This window comes from Dipodomys spectabilis, unplaced genomic scaffold (assembly GCF_019054845.1).
Source record: "Dipodomys spectabilis isolate Male_0828 unplaced genomic scaffold, ASM1905484v1 ptg000001l, whole genome shotgun sequence".
NCBI lineage: Eukaryota > Metazoa > Chordata > Mammalia > Rodentia > Heteromyidae > Dipodomys > Dipodomys spectabilis.
Window position 1 is genome coordinate 32266649 of NW_024870678.1, and position 19614 is coordinate 32286262.

At 45.6% G+C, this 19614-nt stretch overlaps 1 protein-coding gene across 3 annotated transcripts; it reads left to right on the forward strand.

Moving 5' to 3' along the window:
• The first annotated feature begins 7527 nt into the window (after window positions 1-7527).
• Window positions 7528-19147, forward strand: Iyd (iodotyrosine deiodinase). 3 transcript variants are annotated; one of them, XM_042688300.1, is made up of 5 exons: window positions 7528-7728; window positions 9801-9992; window positions 11762-11924; window positions 14571-14727; window positions 18608-19147. In XM_042688300.1, exons 1-5 carry the CDS (start codon window positions 7563-7565, stop codon window positions 18788-18790), a joined length of 861 nt encoding a protein of 286 aa, XP_042544234.1. In that variant the 5' UTR covers window positions 7528-7562; the 3' UTR covers window positions 18791-19147. The 3 variants fall into 3 exon arrangements, with proteins under 3 accessions (XP_042544234.1, XP_042544312.1, XP_042544340.1); XM_042688378.1 differs by having other exon boundaries at window positions 11765-11924; XM_042688406.1 differs by lacking the exon at window positions 7528-7728 and having other exon boundaries at window positions 9801-9924; window positions 11765-11924.
• Window positions 19148-19614: the final 467 nt, after the last annotated feature.

The window sequence follows — 19614 nt, forward strand, 5'->3', positions numbered from 1 at the left end:
CAAGCTCAAGTAGGAGGAACTGCCTCAAGGAATGTTATCTAGAACATAAATTTGTGTGTGTAATTATGTGGTAATCACTGGATTAAATTCAAGTTTCATGGAAAAGTGTGAGGTATAAACAAAATGATAGTCTTCAAACAAATCCGAATGACAAGTTTTTCTGTTGTTTTGTTTTCCCCAAATAGACATCCTGGTGTAGAGTACAGAGCATAAAAATAAAGTGTGTTTTATAAAGGTTCCTTAGCTGTGGGATTTTTGTTTTTAAATCGATCCTTGGGGTATAAGGTGATTCTTCAAGCTTTTTTGTAGGGAAACAGGAGCATGTGCTGGGTGTGAAACATATTAGAATTTCTAATAAAAATTTTAAAAAGTAAATAGCAAATAGTATAAAGTAAATAATAAGCTAGGCACTGGTGATTCACACCTGTAATCCTAGCTAATCAGGAGGCTGAGATCTGATGATTTTGGTTTGAAGTCGGGGGAGGGGGGTGGGGGATGGGAAGGAAAGTCCACGAGAGTTTTGTCTTCAATTAACTATTAAAACAAAAATAATCCAGAAGCTGGGTGCCAGTGGCTCATGCCTGTAATCCTAACTACTCAGGAGGCTGAGATCTGAGGATCACGGTTCAAAGCCAGCCCGGGCAAGGAAGCTCTGTGAGACTCTTATCTCCAATAAACCACCAGAAAACTGGAAGTGGCACTGTGGCTCAAGTGGTAGAGTGCTTGCCTTGAGCTGAGGAGCTGAGGGACAGTGCCCAGGCCCAGAGTTCAAGCCCTACAACTGACCAAAAAAAAATCCAGAAATGGAGCTATGGTTCAAGTGGTAGAACACTAGCCTTGAGCAAAAAAGCTCAGAAACAGTGCCCATATCCTGAGTTCAAGCTCCAAGATTGGCACGAGGGGCAAATAAAAAGGTAAATAGTAATATATATATATAACAAAATGGGAATAGTAAAAAGTAAATAGCTAAATATTTTTCTATTGAGTATTTACTGTTCATTTATTTATTCCTTCAGTATATATTGTCAGTGCCTGTTATGGGAGGCACCTTGCTAGTGACATGCATTTTTTATTTCTTGATTATATTCAATTTCAGACTTAGTATTGGAATAAAATATAGCACAAATAATGATGCTTATTATTTCTCATGTTTGCAAATGGAAACTATTATTGGAACTATTTTATAGAGGAAACTTGAAGCCAGAAAAAACAGTTCACTAGCTTATAGTAACTATCCTTTCTCTTACATCTCACATAGGATGCAAGTATTACCAGGGCACTGGAAACCCCTCAGACGCTCCCTCTCCTCCATGGTCTCCTTCACTCTTAGGCAGGTGCTAGAAAGAGTGGGAAACAAGGGAGATGTCAGTATGCTTCAAGAAGTTTGACAGCAAATCTGATGCCAAGAACTCTGACATTCCTAAATTATATCAAGTTCTGTACACTCACATCTTTAAAAAATCAAAGTTTGGGAACTTCTGTTACTCTCTGTCAGGAAATCAGCGAGTCAGAGTCCTACTGTCTTGTCATCTATCATCTGCACATATTTACCATCTCATCCATAGAGAGGAAGTCCCACCCACAGAAAGAAGGTTCCATCTACAGAAAGTCTGCCCATCCAGAGTGTAAAATGTGAAATCAGAGATGGAATAAAATTATTAATTATTAAGGATAGGGCAAAGCATGAAAGGGAAATTCCAGAGGTCTAAAGACCCAAAGTAAAGAATGAAACAATAAACAAGTTAAACATCAGGTTACTGAAACATAGCAGAACTCAGGAAAAGCCCAGAAACCTTAGTTTGGCCTTAGACTTGGTAAATAGGGATCTTGGAAGGTGTGAAAGGTGTTTCAGTAAATAGGATGCTTTTGGGGGAGGTGTGAAAGATGTTTTGGTAAATAGGAAGCTTGGGAGGTGTGAAATGTGTTTTTAGTAAATAGGATGTTTTTGTAAATAAGCTTGGGGCATGTTTTGATAAACATCAGTCACACCCCTAACAAAGGGAAAACCTGGAATGTGGTGTTTGTTTCCGACTTATCATCGCTTTGTTTCATAGGAAACTGCTATTTGTCACTGGCCACTGAAAGCCTTTTCTGTGCATGACCACTTTCCCATATAAGCCACGATGTGAGAGAGCATGACTGCTATGCTTCCCCACCCGATGACTGGGGCATAGTCGCCCCCAAGTTCTGTGATTCTCCCTACTGGCAGGATGTATAGTCATCCGTGTGCCTTTTCCATTGATTTCTAGAAGGAATTTCCCAAGATATGGCTTAATAATTTACAGTGGAATTACTTTCTTTTCTTTAAGTATAAAAAGCTGAAAAGCTGCTAGGGAATTAGCAAAATTCCCCAGTATTCCCAAGGCTCTTTAAGTAATTCGTACTGCCTGAATCCAGAGTTAAGCTCTGGTTTTGTTTTAGGCTGTTGGCAAGCTGCCTAATTATAATATGGCAGGGATCTCTCTTGTGTGTTACACAACAATTAGTTTTGCCTGCACTTTTTTCTTAGGGAAATGGTTATTTTTAGAATGTGAGTCATGAGCTGGCAGTGACAAACTTTGAATTCTGGGTGTTGTAACCCAGAATTGTCTATTTCCTTTTCACCCCCAATATAAACCACATTTTCTTCTGTAACTTTCCTACCAATGCTTTTGACGCTGCCAATTGGCTTTTCCCCCATTAATAATGAGACTCAGCTTGCCTTGATTTCTATGGTAGCTTCTTGCCAAAAGAAATAAACACACTCACCTTCTATAAGCTCCATGGGAAACGTATGTGAAGACACGGGTTTTGTTTGGCTAAGGTAGCCACCAATACTCTCTCCTGCTGTCCTGGGACTCTCTACCTCTGATCAGCAACACCTTTCTCCTCTCCTGGGACCATCCTGCTCTTACCATTGCTGTGTGATTTCTTAACGGTAGTGCAGCGGTAATTAACACGAATGCTCTATTACACAGTGAGAGGAGGGACCTGAAGTGTCTTCATCGCCAGGAATCTAATTCTATCATGCTTGTTGAGACATTCTCCCTTCTGATTTCATTTTATTCTGCTGGATTCCCTATGGTGACAGCTCCTGATTCTCACTCAGTTGTCATTCACTTGAGGGCACTTTCTAGAAGGAGATAAGATTCTCTTTTCCTCACATGGATTCAAGTGCTGAGGGGGGGAAGACACAGACACTATCCAGCATCCAACAGAAAACAGGGTGTGTCATCTTGCTGGCAGCTGACAAAGGGTAGGGAAGAGGAGGATGCTGGGCTGTGAGGCTATTCCCCTAGAGCCCACACACCTTCCCACAGGTGGGGCCCTTAGAGCTGCCCAGGTTTGGTGTCAAGGGCTGGGTTGTTGAATGTGAGTCAGGACTCACCAAGTCTGTTGCCAGGCAAAAGCCAGGGAGCATGGCAGCTGGGCCGAGCGGCACTAGTTGGATAGCACCATAGGTTTCAAAGTCAGCCTGTCCCCTGCCCTCCGGCCACTTCAGCGCCCTTCTATTACCAGTCACAATATTTCTTGCTCTGGCCAGATACCAACAATTTTCCATTGAATGTGACCTGACCAAAAACACCGTGAAAAGTCGGGAATAGATTCTCCTCCTCCCTTCCTGGGGCCACATGGAAGGATTTCCGACCCAGCAACCTTGTAGCATTCTGACAGCCCCTGGAGGACCATGGTCTAGCCAGTTCCTGATTTTGCCAGCAGGTATCGCTATTGCTCCACGGGCCACAAGAAGACAGCCTTCCCATTAAAAGCCATGCATTCAGTAACATCTCTGTGGTGTTTGTTAAGCACATTTCTCCGCTATGACGCTATCATGAGGATGGTGTTATATGTGTTCTCACAGACCTGGCTGGGCAGGTCACCTCTGACATCTGAAATACTCTAACAGGAAAAATAAGGAGTGAGTGACCAGTCACTTGCTTTCTAGGTGAGGAAAACTACCACCAGTGCAGCTCAGTTGTGTAGCAAATGGGCCTGGCTGGCAAGGACTGCGCCCCCCAGCGGGAATGAACTTTTTCTTCTTGTTCTTCATAACAGGAACTACCATTTCCCACTGTTTATTCACATGCTTCCCATATATGTTAACCCTGTTTCTCTGGAGTAGGGTAAGAATGCCACACTGCCTCCCTTCCCATCCTGATTTGTCGCTTTCCAGTCCGATGCTCTCTTTGTGCCTCCATTTCCCCCTCTGTATAATGGCGCTCAGCCCAAAGGGCGTTGTGAAGTGTGGCAGAGGCAGAGGCTGGAGCGAGGCTATAAGCCCAGGAAGAACAGGGCCTGGCCACAAACTCCAGTAAGGGAGGGCCTGGGGGCCCTCCGAGCCTTCGGGGGACCTGGAGTTGACACTTCCACTTCTTTTCTGCCAACCTCGGCCCCCCTCCCCGCCGTCATGTAGACACCATCTTTTCTACGACCCCTGAAACGTAAGAAATCGTTATTGGTGGCTCACCTTCAAAACTGTTTCTGATCCCACCCTGAGTTCACAGCGCAGCCGTAAAGTTCCTATGGCCAAAAGGTCCCTAGACAAACAGATTGGCCAATCAGAAAGGACCAACCAGCAGGGGAGGGGAGGGGGCCATGATAACATGAGAAAACAAGTAAAACCTCTGTACATGCCAGAAAAGTCCATACCCAGAAAAGTCTTCCTGCCACCAGAGAACAAAGTGGGGGCGGGGGGCGGCGTGGAGACAACCAAGCCCCCTTTTAAAATTCAGCCAAGCCTACCAGGTGCCTGTATTCAAGTTACCCAAAGAAAATAATGAGAGTTAGGTGGCGCTGGGGAAGGTTGTCCACCCACGGCACTCAGCCAATGAGAAGCTGGGGGCGGGCCTGTGCACTAGGAAGGGGAAATGCTTGCTTTGACTCCACTGGCCGTGTCTTTCCACCAGACACCCCCCCCCCCCCATCTTGTGAGACCACCATTAATCATCAAGCCTCACGTTTGCTGTATTTCATCTCTCCAAGTCCGTTTTCTGAGCTTGGATGAGTGAATGTGTTTCTCCCAGAACTATATGCAAAGTCCTTCAACTTGCTTCCCAATGGAGACCCCTGCTACCTCTGATTTGAACCACTACACACCTTTTTTTTGAGGGAGGGGGTGGTCGGTCGTGGGGCCTGAACTCTGGGCTTGGGCGCTGTCCCTCAGCTCTTCAGCTCAACGCTCGTGCTCTACCACTTGAGCCACAGCGCCACTTCCGGCTTTTTCTGCTTATGTGGTGCTGAGGAATCGAACCCAGGGCCTCATGCATGCAAGGCAAGCACTCTACCACTGAGCCACCTTCCCAGCCCAACACACATTTTTAAATGAGCTCTCTGCCCACAGCCGTTTGTGACTCCTGACTTTTTGGCCAGGTTAATCTTCACATACTATCAAAAATGCATGCATTTCTATTCTTTATAAACTGTGAATTTGCATGTATCAGGACTTTATCCTTTGCAAAATACTGTGTATTTTGTTGGGACATCATGTAGGAACATGTTTCAGTAAACATTTGATGATTTAGAAGACTGTTTTTTGGAAAGTGCAAGGCAAGCTGGGAAGGTGGCTCAGTGGTAGAGCACTTGCCTTGCATGCATGAGGCCCTGGGTTTGATTCCTCAGCATCACATAAGCAAAAAGGAAAGTGCAAGGCATCACTGAGTCTGAACAATACAAATTGGGGTAAAACTGGGGAGAGGAAGGGGCTCTCTTCTAGTCCAGTGGTGCTCACACTTTAGTAGGCACCAAATTCACCTGCAGGACTGGTCGGCGGAACACAAGTTGCTGAGCTTTCCTCCAGAGTATCTAATTCCAGTGGCCTGGGGATGCCCGGGATTTGCATCTATAACCGGCTCCCAGGTGAAGCAGGTGGGGCTGGGTCAGATCCCTGCTCTACCTGTGAACTGCACTGCCGCCATGTGTAGCCCCTCCTTCTCTTTCCTTGTCAGGAGAGTGGAGCATCCTATAAAGCTTCTCATCTTGTGGACTCAATGGGTTGAAGACTGGCATTCTTCTACCCTCAGAGCACCAGGTAGGAGAGACAGAGACAGAGAGACACAGAGAGAGAAGGGGAGAGAGGGAGGGAGAGACCTGACATTCGTAGGGTGCTTACTCACCCGTTGAGGAGACCATGTTGGAATCAAAGCCATGTTTGCCTTCCACCAGGGGAGGCTCAGCCTTGGATATGACCTTGCGTCGGGCACTTCTACCAAGGAGGGCATTTCCAAGAAGCAGAGCTGCCTGAAGGCTCCACCTTGCAGAGACCTCTGGTGCTTCAGCACAAGAGGCTCTGGAACGCGGCCCAGTGGCCCAGCGGCCCAGCGGCCCAGCCCGCTGATCTCCGCTCCCGGCTCCACTCCCTGCTCCGCTCGCCTCTCCCTGAGGACAGCCGCCAGCATGGCGTCCTCTGTGCCCCGCTTGCAGTTTGAGAGGCTTTTCTGCATGCCCCTTAAGCTGAGCACGAGTCCGGTACCTCCTGTCCCCACACGGAGACCTGTGCACCCCACTGTCTGCCCCCTCTCAAGCTGGTCCCTCAAGGGTAGGCAAATGCACAGGAAATGTTTTTGGCTCACTTATTTAATCCTGACCTTTGGCAGACTAGTTAGCCTGTTTGGCCTCAGTTTACTCCTGTGAAAAATGAGGATAATCATGGGATTGATTGAATGAAGTTTTTAATGTCCTATGAGTGTTAACATGAATAGAATTTACCCTATGAATATCATCTCTCTTCCCCTCTCTTCTCTGTGAATACAGAGGGAGAAGACAGCCAATAAACACACACCAGGAAGAACAGAATCTGCTGATAATTCGATCTAAAACTTGCCAACCTCCAGCGTACATCTTGTAATCGAAGTCACTAAGTTAATCGTATTTTGCTAACAGCAGTCAGAAGGAAGACATTTGCTGAAGCACAGGGCAACACAAACACCTGTGGAAAGTTATGTAACCGGTCATTTAAATGGTTTGCTGCCATCTGTTTGGGATGGCAGCTTTCTCCAATGGAAGGCAATGCTTCCCCTTGTTACTCCATGTGTTAGCAGAGGCTTATTTAGGAAAGAAGACACAACTTCGGGGCAGCGCCTCTCACACACATCTTTCAAATACAGCTGAGTGCTGTACTTCTCTTTCTGGAAGTTTTCTTTCAGCAGATCTGAGTTGGAATCCTGAAATCTTTTTTTTTTTTTTTTTTTTTTTCATTTTTCTTCTCAAAATGTTCAGGGCCTGTCTAGCAAGTTGAAAAAAAATATCAGAGAAAAGTTGCACAGGAGGACGATTCAATGCCCTTCTGAGTGCTAGCAGGATTTCATGCTAGAGGGTTGGTGATGTTTCCCGGTAAGGACTAAGAACACAGTGATCAGCACCCGATTCCAAACACCGGTGCCTTGGCCCATCACCAAACCCACCCTCGCCCCGCACGCTGCACCTGCAGCCGCTGCGCCTGTGCAGTGTCGTCATGGAGTCTGAGAGGCCTGCACTTTGCTCCTTCCTGGCTCACCTCCCCGTCACTCTGGCCTTCCACTCCCAGCACTCCCTGCTTCTGTCTCATTTAAATGAAGCGTGAGCCTCATCACGGCCAGGCTCCGACCATGTCTTTCCTGACTCCTGTCTTGGTGGCTGTTGTCTGCATTTTGATTGTGTGGATCTATAAAAGTGCTGACAGACGTCTGCAGAGAAAGAAGGAGGGGACCCCAACTCCCCCGTGGGTGGATGAAGACTTGAAAGATACCACTGACCCCCAGCAGGCTGAGGAAGGTAAGGTGTGTGCCGGCCTGGCACCCCCTGGTGCAGAACTTAAGGAGAGGAAGGGGCTGGGCAGTCTTGTCATCGCTGGCACTGCTAGGCAAAAGCTGCTGGGGCTCACATTGTCCTCCTTTAGCTCTCTGAAGGGGCTCATTACAGGCTGGCAGGGCATGGGAGTAGGTTTTGATCAAGAACTCAGAAATGGAGTGCAGGGCATGGTGGCTCATGCCACCACCTTGCAAATCTGGGGCTAGAAACTGGGAGGATTGTGGGGCAAAAAGAGTGGGAGCAAAACTATGAGTGAGGCCCCCAGCTCAACCAATAAGCCAAGTGAAATGGTGCATACCTGGGCGCCCAGCTTCATGGGTGGCAGAGGTAGGAGGGCTGCAGTCTAAGATCAGTCCTGGGGTGAGGAGTAGAGAATGTGAGACTTTCTCCCCCCCCAAAAGTAACTAAAGGTGTGCAACAAGTGGTAGATAGCCTCCCTAGTGAACATGGGCCCTGAGTGCAAAACCCAGCATTTGTATTGTGGGTTAAGGACAAGCCCGGGCTCCTTCCTCCATAGGTGTGAGTCCAGTTCAGGAGAAGACACTGCAAGGACTTGGGGGAAGGTATTGAAGGTAGGTTGGAGGATGGGCAGGAAATGCATAGTAGTAGCAGGGAGTAGATCAGGGAGGGGAAGGAGCTTGAGCTAGGGAAGGCCTGGGAGAGATGGGGAGAAGTGAGGAGGATCCACAGAGAGGAGGAGGAGAAAGAGCCCTCCACCATGCTAGAAGCCTCCTGGCAGGCTGAGGTGTTTATAAGCTACACCTCCCTGAGGAGGCCATAGGCATGTGAGAGTTCTCAGTGTGCGTTCAGACCTGTGGCCTTTGATGTTTGCTTTGCTCTTGATCCCTGAAGATATAAAAATGAAACTTCAAATTGGTAAAGGCAAATCAGGGAAAATGGACCTTTGGGGCTTAATTTTGTAAGTTCCTATTTTCCTTTTGGTGTTGGCCTTGGGATTGTTTGCTATTTTGTCAGCTCAATGATGTTAGAAAGGACTTAAAGTAATACCTTGGTTGAGGGCCTGCCTAGCAAGCAGGAGGCCCTGAATTTCAAATCCAGTCCCACCAAAACCCAAAACTCATCTCATGCAGTGAGCTGAGTGATTTATTGATTTATTTTTACTTTTCACTGGTCCTGGGGCTTGAACTCAGGGCTTGGGCACCATCCCTGAGCCTCTTTGTGCTCAGGGCTAGTGCTCTACCACTTGAGCCACAGCACCATTTTGGTGTTTGAGTGGTTAGTTGGAGAGAAAAGTCTCATAGGGACTTTTCTGCCCAGGCTGGTTTTGCTCTGCAATCCTCAGATCTCCGCTTCCTGAGTAGCTAGGATTATAGGCATGAGCCACTGACACCTGGCTGAAAACAACTTTTAAAGGCATATGTCAATCATCAAAATGATTTCTCTGAACACTGCTTTTAAGTGAAACTAAATAGTAAGAATAAAGAACACTTTTGAAGCCTGTTTCTTTCCTTTCCTTTTCTATTTTTTTTTAAACGTCCGTCATGGGGCTTGAACTGTAGGTCTGGGTGCTCTCCCTGAGTTCTTCAGCTCAAGGCAAGGACTCTACCACTTGAGCCATAGCTCCACTTCCAGTTTTCTGGTGGTTAACTGGAGATAAGCGTTTCATGGACTTTCCTGCCCAGGGTTGGCTTTGAACTGTGATCCTTAGACCTCAGCCTCCTGAGTAGCTAGAATTATAGGCGTGAGCCACCAGCACCCAACAATCTGAGTGATTTTTAAGCTGATGAGTAATTGTTCCAATTGACCTAATTCACCATAACAGAAACTTGAATTTATCACTTTTTTATTTTGGTAGGTAAAATTTTCCTTTCTCTCGATGTAGAACAAGATGAGAACTTGAAGGTCAACAAAGATCATGGTCAGAATTCTGTAGATCTCTCCTTTTTTTTTTTTTTAAATTTGGAGCTGATGTGACCTTACAGACATTTTTGGGAACCTTATTTCCTTCTCTCCAGCGCCCACCTTGGGACCCAGAAAGTCGGTTGGATCTGCATCCCTTCTTGTCGTCTTTGCAGATGCTGATGAGTGGCCAGAGGTGGAAGAAAGTGTTGAGCTCATCCCGTACCATCACACTCGCTATCCAGAGGAGGAAATGGCCACAAGGTCCCGGGAGTTTTATGAACTCCTCCGCCAGCGACGGTCCGTGCGGTCCATCAGCGAGGAGCAAGTGCCCATGGAAGTCATTGAAAACATCATCAAAGCGGCAGGTTGGTCATGATCCAACATCAGCTACCAGGCTGCTGTAGAAATGGAAGGCCAAAATGTGAATAAAGCTAGGAGTGAGATCTTTATAAAGTCTCTACCCACTGGTAAGCAAGTGCCAGGAGCAGTGGTTCTGCTCTCTACATTGTAACTGTTGCGAAAATCTTCAAAGCAGATGTGACAGCTGGTCAACACTTTGACATTAGCCAACCTTCAGGAACTTTAATGTAAAAGTAAGGTTTCTGAAACATACTAGTAGAGAGTAGAGGAGAAATATCTATCTTCTTTCATGTCTTTCCCTTTAAAACAACTCTCCTTTCACACACACACACACACACACACACACACACACACACACACACACACACACACACATTTATTTTCTTGGCAACAAACTGTTTATATGACACATCCTGATTTTCTACATTTATTCTAATGAGCTAGGAAAATCTACCCTTGTAAATTTTTAAAGCAAACCAAGCAAACCTCTTTTAATGTAAATTAACACTTTCTATAAAGGGAAAAATGAAATGCTTCACAGAAAAAGGGGAGGAGCTGGAAGAGAGAGAGACTCCTATTTGGAGTCTCCTTTGAGTCCTAGTCTTTTCTAAAGCAAATTCAAGTTCGCTTGCGAAAATTATTGCACACCCATTGTGTGAAGAAATCAAGAATCAACTACTTCCTTTCAGATAAAAAGATGGCAACATAGTTTATCTAACTAGGAGTAGTTTCTCTAGATTTCCTCTTGATATCCGAGAATATACACAAGAAGTTAAAACAAATTTTGCACAATTGAGAATAATACAGAGAAAACTAGTTGCTATGTGTACAGGTGCACATATTGGTGAATCAGTAATGTGAATACCAAGTAACTGAAATCGCTCAGCAAGAAGGTAGGCATCCTTCCGTAGTTGAAGTGGTATATGCCACCTAAGAGCTCCACCGAGTCCACGGGCCTCTTGCCCTCCCTCTGTGGGTGGAGCTTGTTCTACTAAACTACTCACATGGGAGGAAGAAATCACTGATTATGAGATACCCCACCTGCGGGTCACGTGGTCCATCTTTGGGAAAGGTGGGCTCTCTTTAGGACAGAGGCCTCAGATCGAGGTCAGCAGTTAGCTCCCAGTCTCCCAGTGGAATGTCAAAAGGAATTCAAGTCCCTTGCACCAGGGTGGTACACAGGAGTTCTGTCCTGGAACAGATCCAGGAGTGAGTGGAAGGCTCTCAGAGCTATGGGAGCAGAAAGACACTGTTCTGTGTATTAGACACTCAGGAGCAGGACTTCCCTAACTCCTGTGTGACCCTAGCAAGGTCACAAAGCCCACCGTGTAGCCACTCGGAGCTTTGAGAGAGCACTAAACAATGTGTAGCATGGTTATCCTTTTCACCATTGACACTCTACCACCTCTAGTAAGGTTGATACTTCATGCTTCTTCCAGGATACTACAACCAATGGTCAACTGGAGAATTTGGGCTGTATAATGAGAGCATCCCTTGAGATTCCTCAGTGGCCATGTGTCATTAGGCTGTTTTCTCCTCCATGATGTGAACATTAGGGATATATTCCCACAGTCTTGCAACCCCTGGCCTTGCTATGAGTCAGGTTGGGAGATACCACAGCGGGAATGAATGAATCGAGTCAGCAGCTGAGTGCTGGAGCGCACTTTGAGATCATCTGACCTCATTTTGAGCAAGGACAACCTGTTATGTTTACTCTTAATAAACAGACTCACACTCCCCTACTGTTAACTTCTGGCTTTAATTGATTGGGCGCCAGGAACAGCACCGAGCGGGGCCCACACGGAGCCCTGGACCTTTGTGGTCGTGAAGGACCCGGTTGTGAAGCATAAAATCCGGGAGATTATTGAGGAGGAAGAGGAAATTAACTACATGAAAAGAATGGGACGCCGATGGGTCACAGACGTGAAGAAACTGAGGTACCAAGATGCCGCAGGGATGTTTGCCTTGCTGGGTTTACTGTTTTATTTTCGATTAGCATGTATTAAGTGTGCATATTACTGTGCTTCAGTGTGGTATTTCAACACATGCATGTAACTAGCATTGATCAAATCCCATCCCATTCCTCCTGTTTTTTTAAGACATCGGATTCTACCTCTGGAAGGAACAGAGGAAATGAAGTCAGTCTGAACCCTTGTAGACGCTCTGACCCAAATAATTGCTCCCTAAGTAAGGTGTCCAGGAGTGACTTCAAGTTTCATCATCTGGAACATGAGATTGCAAAATACTTTTCAAGGGCTTGAGTGATCTGATCTTGCAAATGATTTTACTTGGCATGCTTTAGGTCAAGGACAAGTTTAGTACAGAAAAATCTCTGGTAGGCCTTGGTCACACCAGGCTTCCGGATCTCTAAGGAAGCTAGAGTGAGCTAGAGGGAAGGTGGCTGGAGGCTTACAGGTGCGAGACTCTGGCTAACAGTATTTTAAATCATTGACCTGTTTTAGGATACAGGTAAATTGCTTAATGTTCATCTACCTTTTTGGAACTTACGGTATTTTCCCTCTCTATGTAATTTATATGCTCTGAAAATTACGTTTTCTAATATACAAATCAGAATTTTTAAATTGTGAGACGAACTATAAAGAATGCAAGGTTGCTCAACTTGGCCAAGCTAGTCTGACTCCAGAATTGATCTCCCAAACTATTAACCTTCTGCTTCTCTGTAAGGAAAAAAAAAAGAAGCAATAACACTCAATGGGATGAAGCCAGTTGCAGTATGATAAAATGGCTCCGAAGTATAACAGATAGATGCTAATAGTGTTCAGAACCACAGGAAACAATGCCCACGTGCCTCTGGCCATGCAAAATAATATCTATCAAAATGAATTCCAGGAAATAGAAACAAACAAAAGGAACCACAAAAAAATGTGCAGGTGGGCTGGGGAGTTGGCTCAGTGGTAGAGTGCTTGCCTTGCATGCATGAGGCCTTGGGTTCGATTCCTCAGCACCACATAAGCAAAAAGAAAAAAGCCGGAAGTGGCACTGTGGCTCAAGTGGTAGAGTGCTAGCCTTGAGCTGAAGAGCTGAAGGACAGCACCCAGGCCCAGAGTTCAGGCCCCACGACCAACCAAAAAAAACAAAACACAAAATGTGCAGGTGACTCTGATGTACTACAAATCAGGGAAGCATAGCCAGGCTAACATGGAAATACATCTCTCACCAATGACACAAAACGTCTTAAGGAAAATTCCCAATATATTGGATTGTATGACCTTATTAAATATATCCTTAGAATATTCTAGAATGGGATTTCTGCCCAAATGCATAGGTCAGGACAGTGGTATCAAGAAAGGTGTTCTGAGCTGCAGCAGAAGGATTCCAAGTTCACACTTTCTGGTGCACCCGCCAAAGCTTCCTTCCTGTTTTCTGAACCAAGCTTCTGTCCTTTCCTCGCCTGCTCTGTCCTGGTTCTCTCCGCTTTGGCCTCTACCCGTCTCTCTTCCAACTTCTCCTTGCCTCCCAGGTCCAACCCCTTCTGCCTGGGCTGTTACCATGGTTTCCCATGTGGTTTTCCTCCCTCTGGGAGGACTCTGTAGTTCTTGACATTTCAGGGTCAGCCTTGGTGATAGCACTGTCTGCCTCACCCTCCATCTCTTTCTGAAGTAGATCTGATTGTGTGAGTCTGCAGTGCATCTCCGTGGCTTCCCATTCGAAGGCCAGACCCTGGAAACTCTGCATACATCCCACCGCCATTCCCAGCAGGCATCCCCTCCTGCAGCTGGCCAACCCTCTGGAACTAACTATCATGCATTCTCCTTCCTGCCTCTGCCTTCTCTTACCCCTGCACCCTGCCTGGGATGTTTTCCCCAAGCCTCCTTCTCTACCTAGTTTTCAATGCCCATCCAGAGGCCATTTCTATGGATGTTTCTTAACCTTCTTGGTGTCCCTCCCAACTCTTATACCAGAGTTTGAACTCAGGACCTCGAGCTTACTAGGTTTCTGCTCTACCTCCAAACTAGCTTTTTGCTAGATATTCTAGAGAGAAAGCCTCTTGGAATTTTCTGCCCTGTCTGGCCTCAAACCTCTGCCTCCAGAGTAGCGAGGCTACAAGTGCAAGGCACTCTGGGTTTTTAATTAATTCCTATTGTTGTTGTTTTGAGACAGAATCTTCCTTTTTAGTACAAGCTAGCCTCAAACTCAATATGCAGTCCAGGCTGGCCTCAAAGTCTTGATCCTCTTGCCTTAGCTCCCCGGGTCCTGGGATCACAGCTGTGTAGTTTTTCCTGATCTTGTTCAAAATGAAAATGTCAGGTTTTGGGGTACTCCTAAAGTACATGGCCTCTCTGTTTTGTTGGCCCTCCAAGGCTTCAGTAACTTAGTAACTTGTAGCCTGTAAGAGTTATCTCTATATCTTTCAGCAGTTCATAACTTTATCATACTAGACACTAATGCATGATTTTTAAATTCAATGACCTTGTGTGGAAAGAAATGAATAAGACAAAGCTCGGGATTTCTCCTCTTTTGACTTAAATATCAAAGACAAGTAAATGTATTTTTAAAAATCATAAATAAGCTAAGGTAATAAACCAAGAGCACATGTCTTCCTGAATCTCTCTCCATTCCAGAACGAATTGGATTAAAGAATATTTGGACACTGCCCCTGTTTTGATTCTCATTTTTAAACAAGTGCATGGTTTTGCTGAGAATGGCAGGAGAAAAGTGCACTACTACAATGAGATCAGCGTTTCCATCGCCTGCGGCATCCTGCTGTCCGCACTGCAGGTATGTTGTCCATCCACAGGCCCCTGGGGGAGAGGTGAGACTTGAAGCCCCACCACAGCCTTAACAGAAAATGTCAGCTGACTTCCAACCCAGAGTCACTTGGAGACTTGTTTATCAAAAGCTGAACTGACAAGGTAGCTCCGATGTGAAAACGGACACTGGAAACCTGGATTGTTGGGTGTGATTGTTCAGTAAGGGGGAATTCATAACACTGTGTGTTGTGTTTTCACTCTTTTGTAACAACATGTAGCTTCAGCGGTTTAGAAGACACACAGGAAGAACTTCAGAGCCTCAAAGTCACAGAGTAACGTCCCTTGGTATGAGGCTGTTATTACCTGAGCTGATGGAATTACTAAAAAGCTGTAAGGAAGGCTTGAGGACAGTTAACACTGTGTTGGAAAGATGATGATATGTTCACACAGATTTCTCTCTACATAAGAACTAGAGCAGTGCTACCACAGCAGGGCTGTGGAGAAATGGAGCAGGATAGAGCTGTACCTTTCAAACCATGGAACATTCCTGGAAGGCTCTGGGGTAGGCTAGCTCAGGAGCTCTCTGCCAGGGTGGGGCCCATGTCTAGGTAGAGGATGGAGAGATGGTATAAACTCATAAAAGAAGGCAAAAAGATTTTAAGAGCGAAAGATCCTACTTTCAAGAGATAATTCAAAAGAAATATTAGGAGCTTCCTCAATCTCATAAAGAGAATTTTGGAAGTCAGTAACACCTTACAAGACGCAGTCCTGGTTGCAGAGAAGAGAAACAGGCTTTTAGACTATTTTGAAAATTGACTTGATGAAGATGGCATTTGTTTTCCTTTTTTAATCTGCTTTCTTGTTGAGTTTGCTGTCCTCTAGTGGCCACCAGGCATAATTCCTTTTTTTTTTTTTAAATTGGTTGTGGGGCCTGAACTCTGGGCCTGGGCACTACCCCTTTGCTCTTCAGCTCAAGGCTAGCGCTCTACCACTTGAGCCACAGCGCCACTTCTGGCTTTTTCTGCTTATGTGGTGCTGAGGAATTGAACCCAGGGCCTCATGCATGCACTCTACCACTGAGCCACCTTCTCAGCCCGGGCATAATTCTTTTTTAACAAATATTTTACTGAAAAGGTGATGTACAGAGGAGTTATAGTTATGTAAGGTAATGAATACATTTCTTTTCAAACAGTGTTACCCCTCCCTCATTTTCTCCCACTTTCCCTCCCCCTGACTCCTCTCCCCCACAAGTTGTAAAGTTCACTTTCAACGTAGTGTCTAGCAAATATTGCGGTTACATTGGCTCACCTTTTGTCTCACCATTTCTGTGATTCTCCTTTCCTTACCTAAATCAGATAAACTTACACACAAGACAAAGGGTACCAAAATCAGAAACAGTGACCACGGGGAATAAACCAGAGGAGGAAGAAAAAAGACAAAAGCAATCACTGCAAACAATATATTAAAAAAGAAAAACAAAACAACCACCAAAAACCTCTCTAGTTTCTATATCATGGAGTTCATTTCGATTAGGATCATTTTTTATGGTCAGATGTACATAGCTGTTGGGCTATTGTGATCCTCTGCTAGGACTATCCTCGGTGTATACTAATTATTACAAATGAGGGAAACCATGGGACCTATGTTTCTTTGGGTCTGGCTTACTTCACTTATATGATTTTTTCCCAAGCCTTTCCATTTCCTTATGAATGGGGAGATGTCATTCTTTCTGATGGAAGTATAGAATTCGGTTGTGTATATATACCATATTTTCTTGATCATTCATTTACTGAGGGGCATCTGGGTTGGTTCCATGTCTTAGCTATGGTCAATAGTCACCAGGCATAATTTTAAGGGTAGGCTACTGCATAGAAAGAAGAGAGAAATATTCAGGGAGCCTCATCTTGAACACGTGACCTGGCTCAATGAGCTCCCTGTGCAGCCCCGGACCATTTTGGCTCAGGCTTCAAGGTGGTGATGTGGTTGGAAAAGCAAAGTCAGGGAAGAGAGCAGTTGGAGAAGTGTCTAGAAGCAGCCCATTGGTTTTACTTAGGTGTCCATTATTTAGAAGCTTAAGGAGAGATGGATGGGAGGGGGATTGCCCACCCTCAGAGCCCCACGCTCCAGAGTGTTTTCAATAGGACAGTTCATTACTTCCATTTGTTGGTTCTGTGGTTATCGGACCACCTTGGCCATGTTGTTGTTCAGAATAAAATATGTAAACCTTTATTAATAACATATTAAGATATAGCATTCAACACTTTAAAGTTATGAATATGGTGATATTTTAGGAGTACCATATATTACCATGTGATATGTAAATGCAATTTATTTTCTCCAGTACTGAGGCTTGAACTCAGGGCTGCTCTTTCATCCAGGACTGGTGCTCTACCACTTGAGCCATACCTCTAGTTCAGCATTTTGCTAATTCATTGGGGATAAGAGTTTCTTGGCTCTGTCTACCTGGGCTGGCTTCAAATCTCAATGCTCAGATCTCAGCTTATTAAGCAGCTAGGACTGACAGGTGTGGGTTAACACAAGAGCCCAGGCTGGCCTTGCCTGTCCAGCCTACCTCAGCCTCTCAAATGCTAGGATTACAGATGTGGACCACGGGCACTCAGCTTCATGTCTGTGAACGTAGTGGGTGACAAATCTTAAATGTTGCTAATGCTCCTAGGATTTGTCATTTATGTTTATAACCAAGTAACTGCTAAATTTCAGTTAGAGGTTAGAGCACAAAGATCTAGTTCCTTTTCCACGTTCAAAGACCTGTTGAATTCAATCCTTGGCCCTTCGTGGGTCTGAGGATTCCAGGTATAAAACTCTGACCAATGGTAAAATGAAATAATCACATTAAGAGAGATTGATACTAACAGAAATCAGCTTTACATTAACAAAAGAAACCGGAGAATATACTTGGTGTTCTTACTGCTTGTACTGCCAAAGATTCACAGAATTCCATATGGAGTCAAAGCTGTGTCTTGAAGGCTAACTAAAATATCAAGTAACAGTGAGTAAACACATTAATATTTTCTTGGTGAAAGGTCAAGATTTGACTATTCCAAACTCAAGTACAACATGATATGACTAAAGAAGAGAAATGACATCATGAGGTAGAGACAGTCTAAGCTCACAGAAAGAAGCCAGTAGATTTTTCAATGCACAAGCTGTTGAGAACAGCCCTGCAGACGGCATAAACGCCACGGGACGATGCAGTGCTCTGTGTGAGCTCTTCAGAGGAGATGAGACCAAGCCATGCCAGGGCCCCACACTTTTGTGAATTCACATATTTATATGACCGCTATTGACAGCCAACCACAGCCAGATGGATGGCTGGAGTTGAGGGAAGAGTATTTAGCAGGAAAGTCATAGTCGAATCAGGGCCAGAATATTGCAATAGTCGACTGCAGCTACCAGCATGGCCATGTTTGGAGCATCGAGCGACCCCTTAGCTCAGAAGGAATTCTCTGGGTATTCTGCCATTCCTCGGGTACAGCCGGATCCTCACATTTCTTTTTGCTTATGTGGTGCTGAGGAATCGAACCTAGGGCCTCATGCATGCAAGGCAAGCGCTCTACCACTGAGCCACCTTCCCAGCCCGTCACATTTCTTTCTACAAAATGTAACCATTCCGAATGCTCAAGCGTGGCTGAAAAGATAAAGCTGCCATTAGTTCTTCTTTCACGTGCTTCCCCGTGCTTGGGTTGAAGAAGGCGGAGGGAAGTAGAGGAGCACAGGTGAGATTCTTGACACCTGTGACCTGAGCTCGCCTCCTCTCTGCGGTCCACGTTCCAGGAAATGCTGGTGTGAGCAGGCGCAGTGGGGATGCGAGGGAGCAGAGCTGTGATTTTAAAAATTATTTCCTGTAACTGACTTTTAACTGTGCCGCTGTCTCTCTCCCATTCTAGAATGCAGGGCTGGTGACGGTCACCACCACGCCCCTCAACTGCGGTCCTCGTCTCAGGGTGCTCCTGGACCGCCCCACAAATGAGAAGCTGCTGGTGCTGCTCCCTGTGGGGTACCCCGGCAAAGAGGCCCTGGTACCCAACCTCAGCAGGAAAGCCCTGGACCAGATCATGGTGACAGTGTAGGCAGGAGCCCGCGGGGGAGCTGCTCAGACGGGCCTGCTCTCCTCCTCTCCCCTCTGCTCTCGCGCTCAGCCAGGCCTCTCCAGGCCCAGTCAGGCCTCTCCAGGCCGGCCTCAGGGAGGCTGTTCCTCATGACACTGATCTCCGCTCTCCAGCACGTTGAGTCCAATGTTCTCACCAGCTGTGTGAGGCGGGGAATGGAGGCACAAGAGACCATCAAGGATGTCCACTTGCATTTCTTATCTACACCGGAAGTGCCTTGATGCTGTACTAAGAATATGCCCCACCTCGTACATGTTAAAAACCATTGTCGAAAATCACTGGTAGCATTTTAAATTAAAACAACACAACAGCAACCAACTCTCTTGCTGGTGCCAGTAGCTCATGTCTGTCATCTTAGCTACTCAGGAGGCTGAGATCTGAAGATCATGGTTCGAAGTCAGCCTGGGTGCGAGTGTGTGTGTAAAAGGAGTCTCTCCAATGAATTAGCAAAAAAAAAGCCAGAAGTAGAAGTCTGGATCAAGTGGTAGAGCACTAGCCTGGAGCAAAAAGCTCAAGGGCAGCACCTAGGCCCTGAGTTCAAGGCTCAGGACTAGCACCTCCCCCCCCCCCCCCCCCGCCCCACTATACCTCAGAGAAATATGTAATCAGAAAGTTTAATATAGTAAGCATTCAACTATGTGATGATTCTTCAGTTTAATTTGTAGGGAAATAAATAACTTCCCACCCTCTGAGCTCCGGTGCTCTAAAGGAAGGATATGCCTTTGTGATGTACTCTTTTACTGAACTTCGTGGATATTTTTGCAAGTTTTGAATACATATTTTAC

Bases quoted from the DNA above. Each gene is read 5' to 3' on its own strand.
- Iyd (XM_042688300.1), top strand. From the start codon at position 7,563: ATGTCTTTCCTGACTCCTGTCTTGGTGGCTGTTGTCTGCATTTTGATT. The intron at 7,729-9,800 runs GTAAGGTGTGTG...TCGTCTTTGCAG, and splicing joins CCCCCAGCAGGCTGAGGAAG to ATGCTGATGAGTGGCCAGAG. The intron at 9,993-11,761 runs GTTGGTCATGAT...TTGATTGGGCGC, and splicing joins AAACATCATCAAAGCGGCAG to CAGGAACAGCACCGAGCGGG.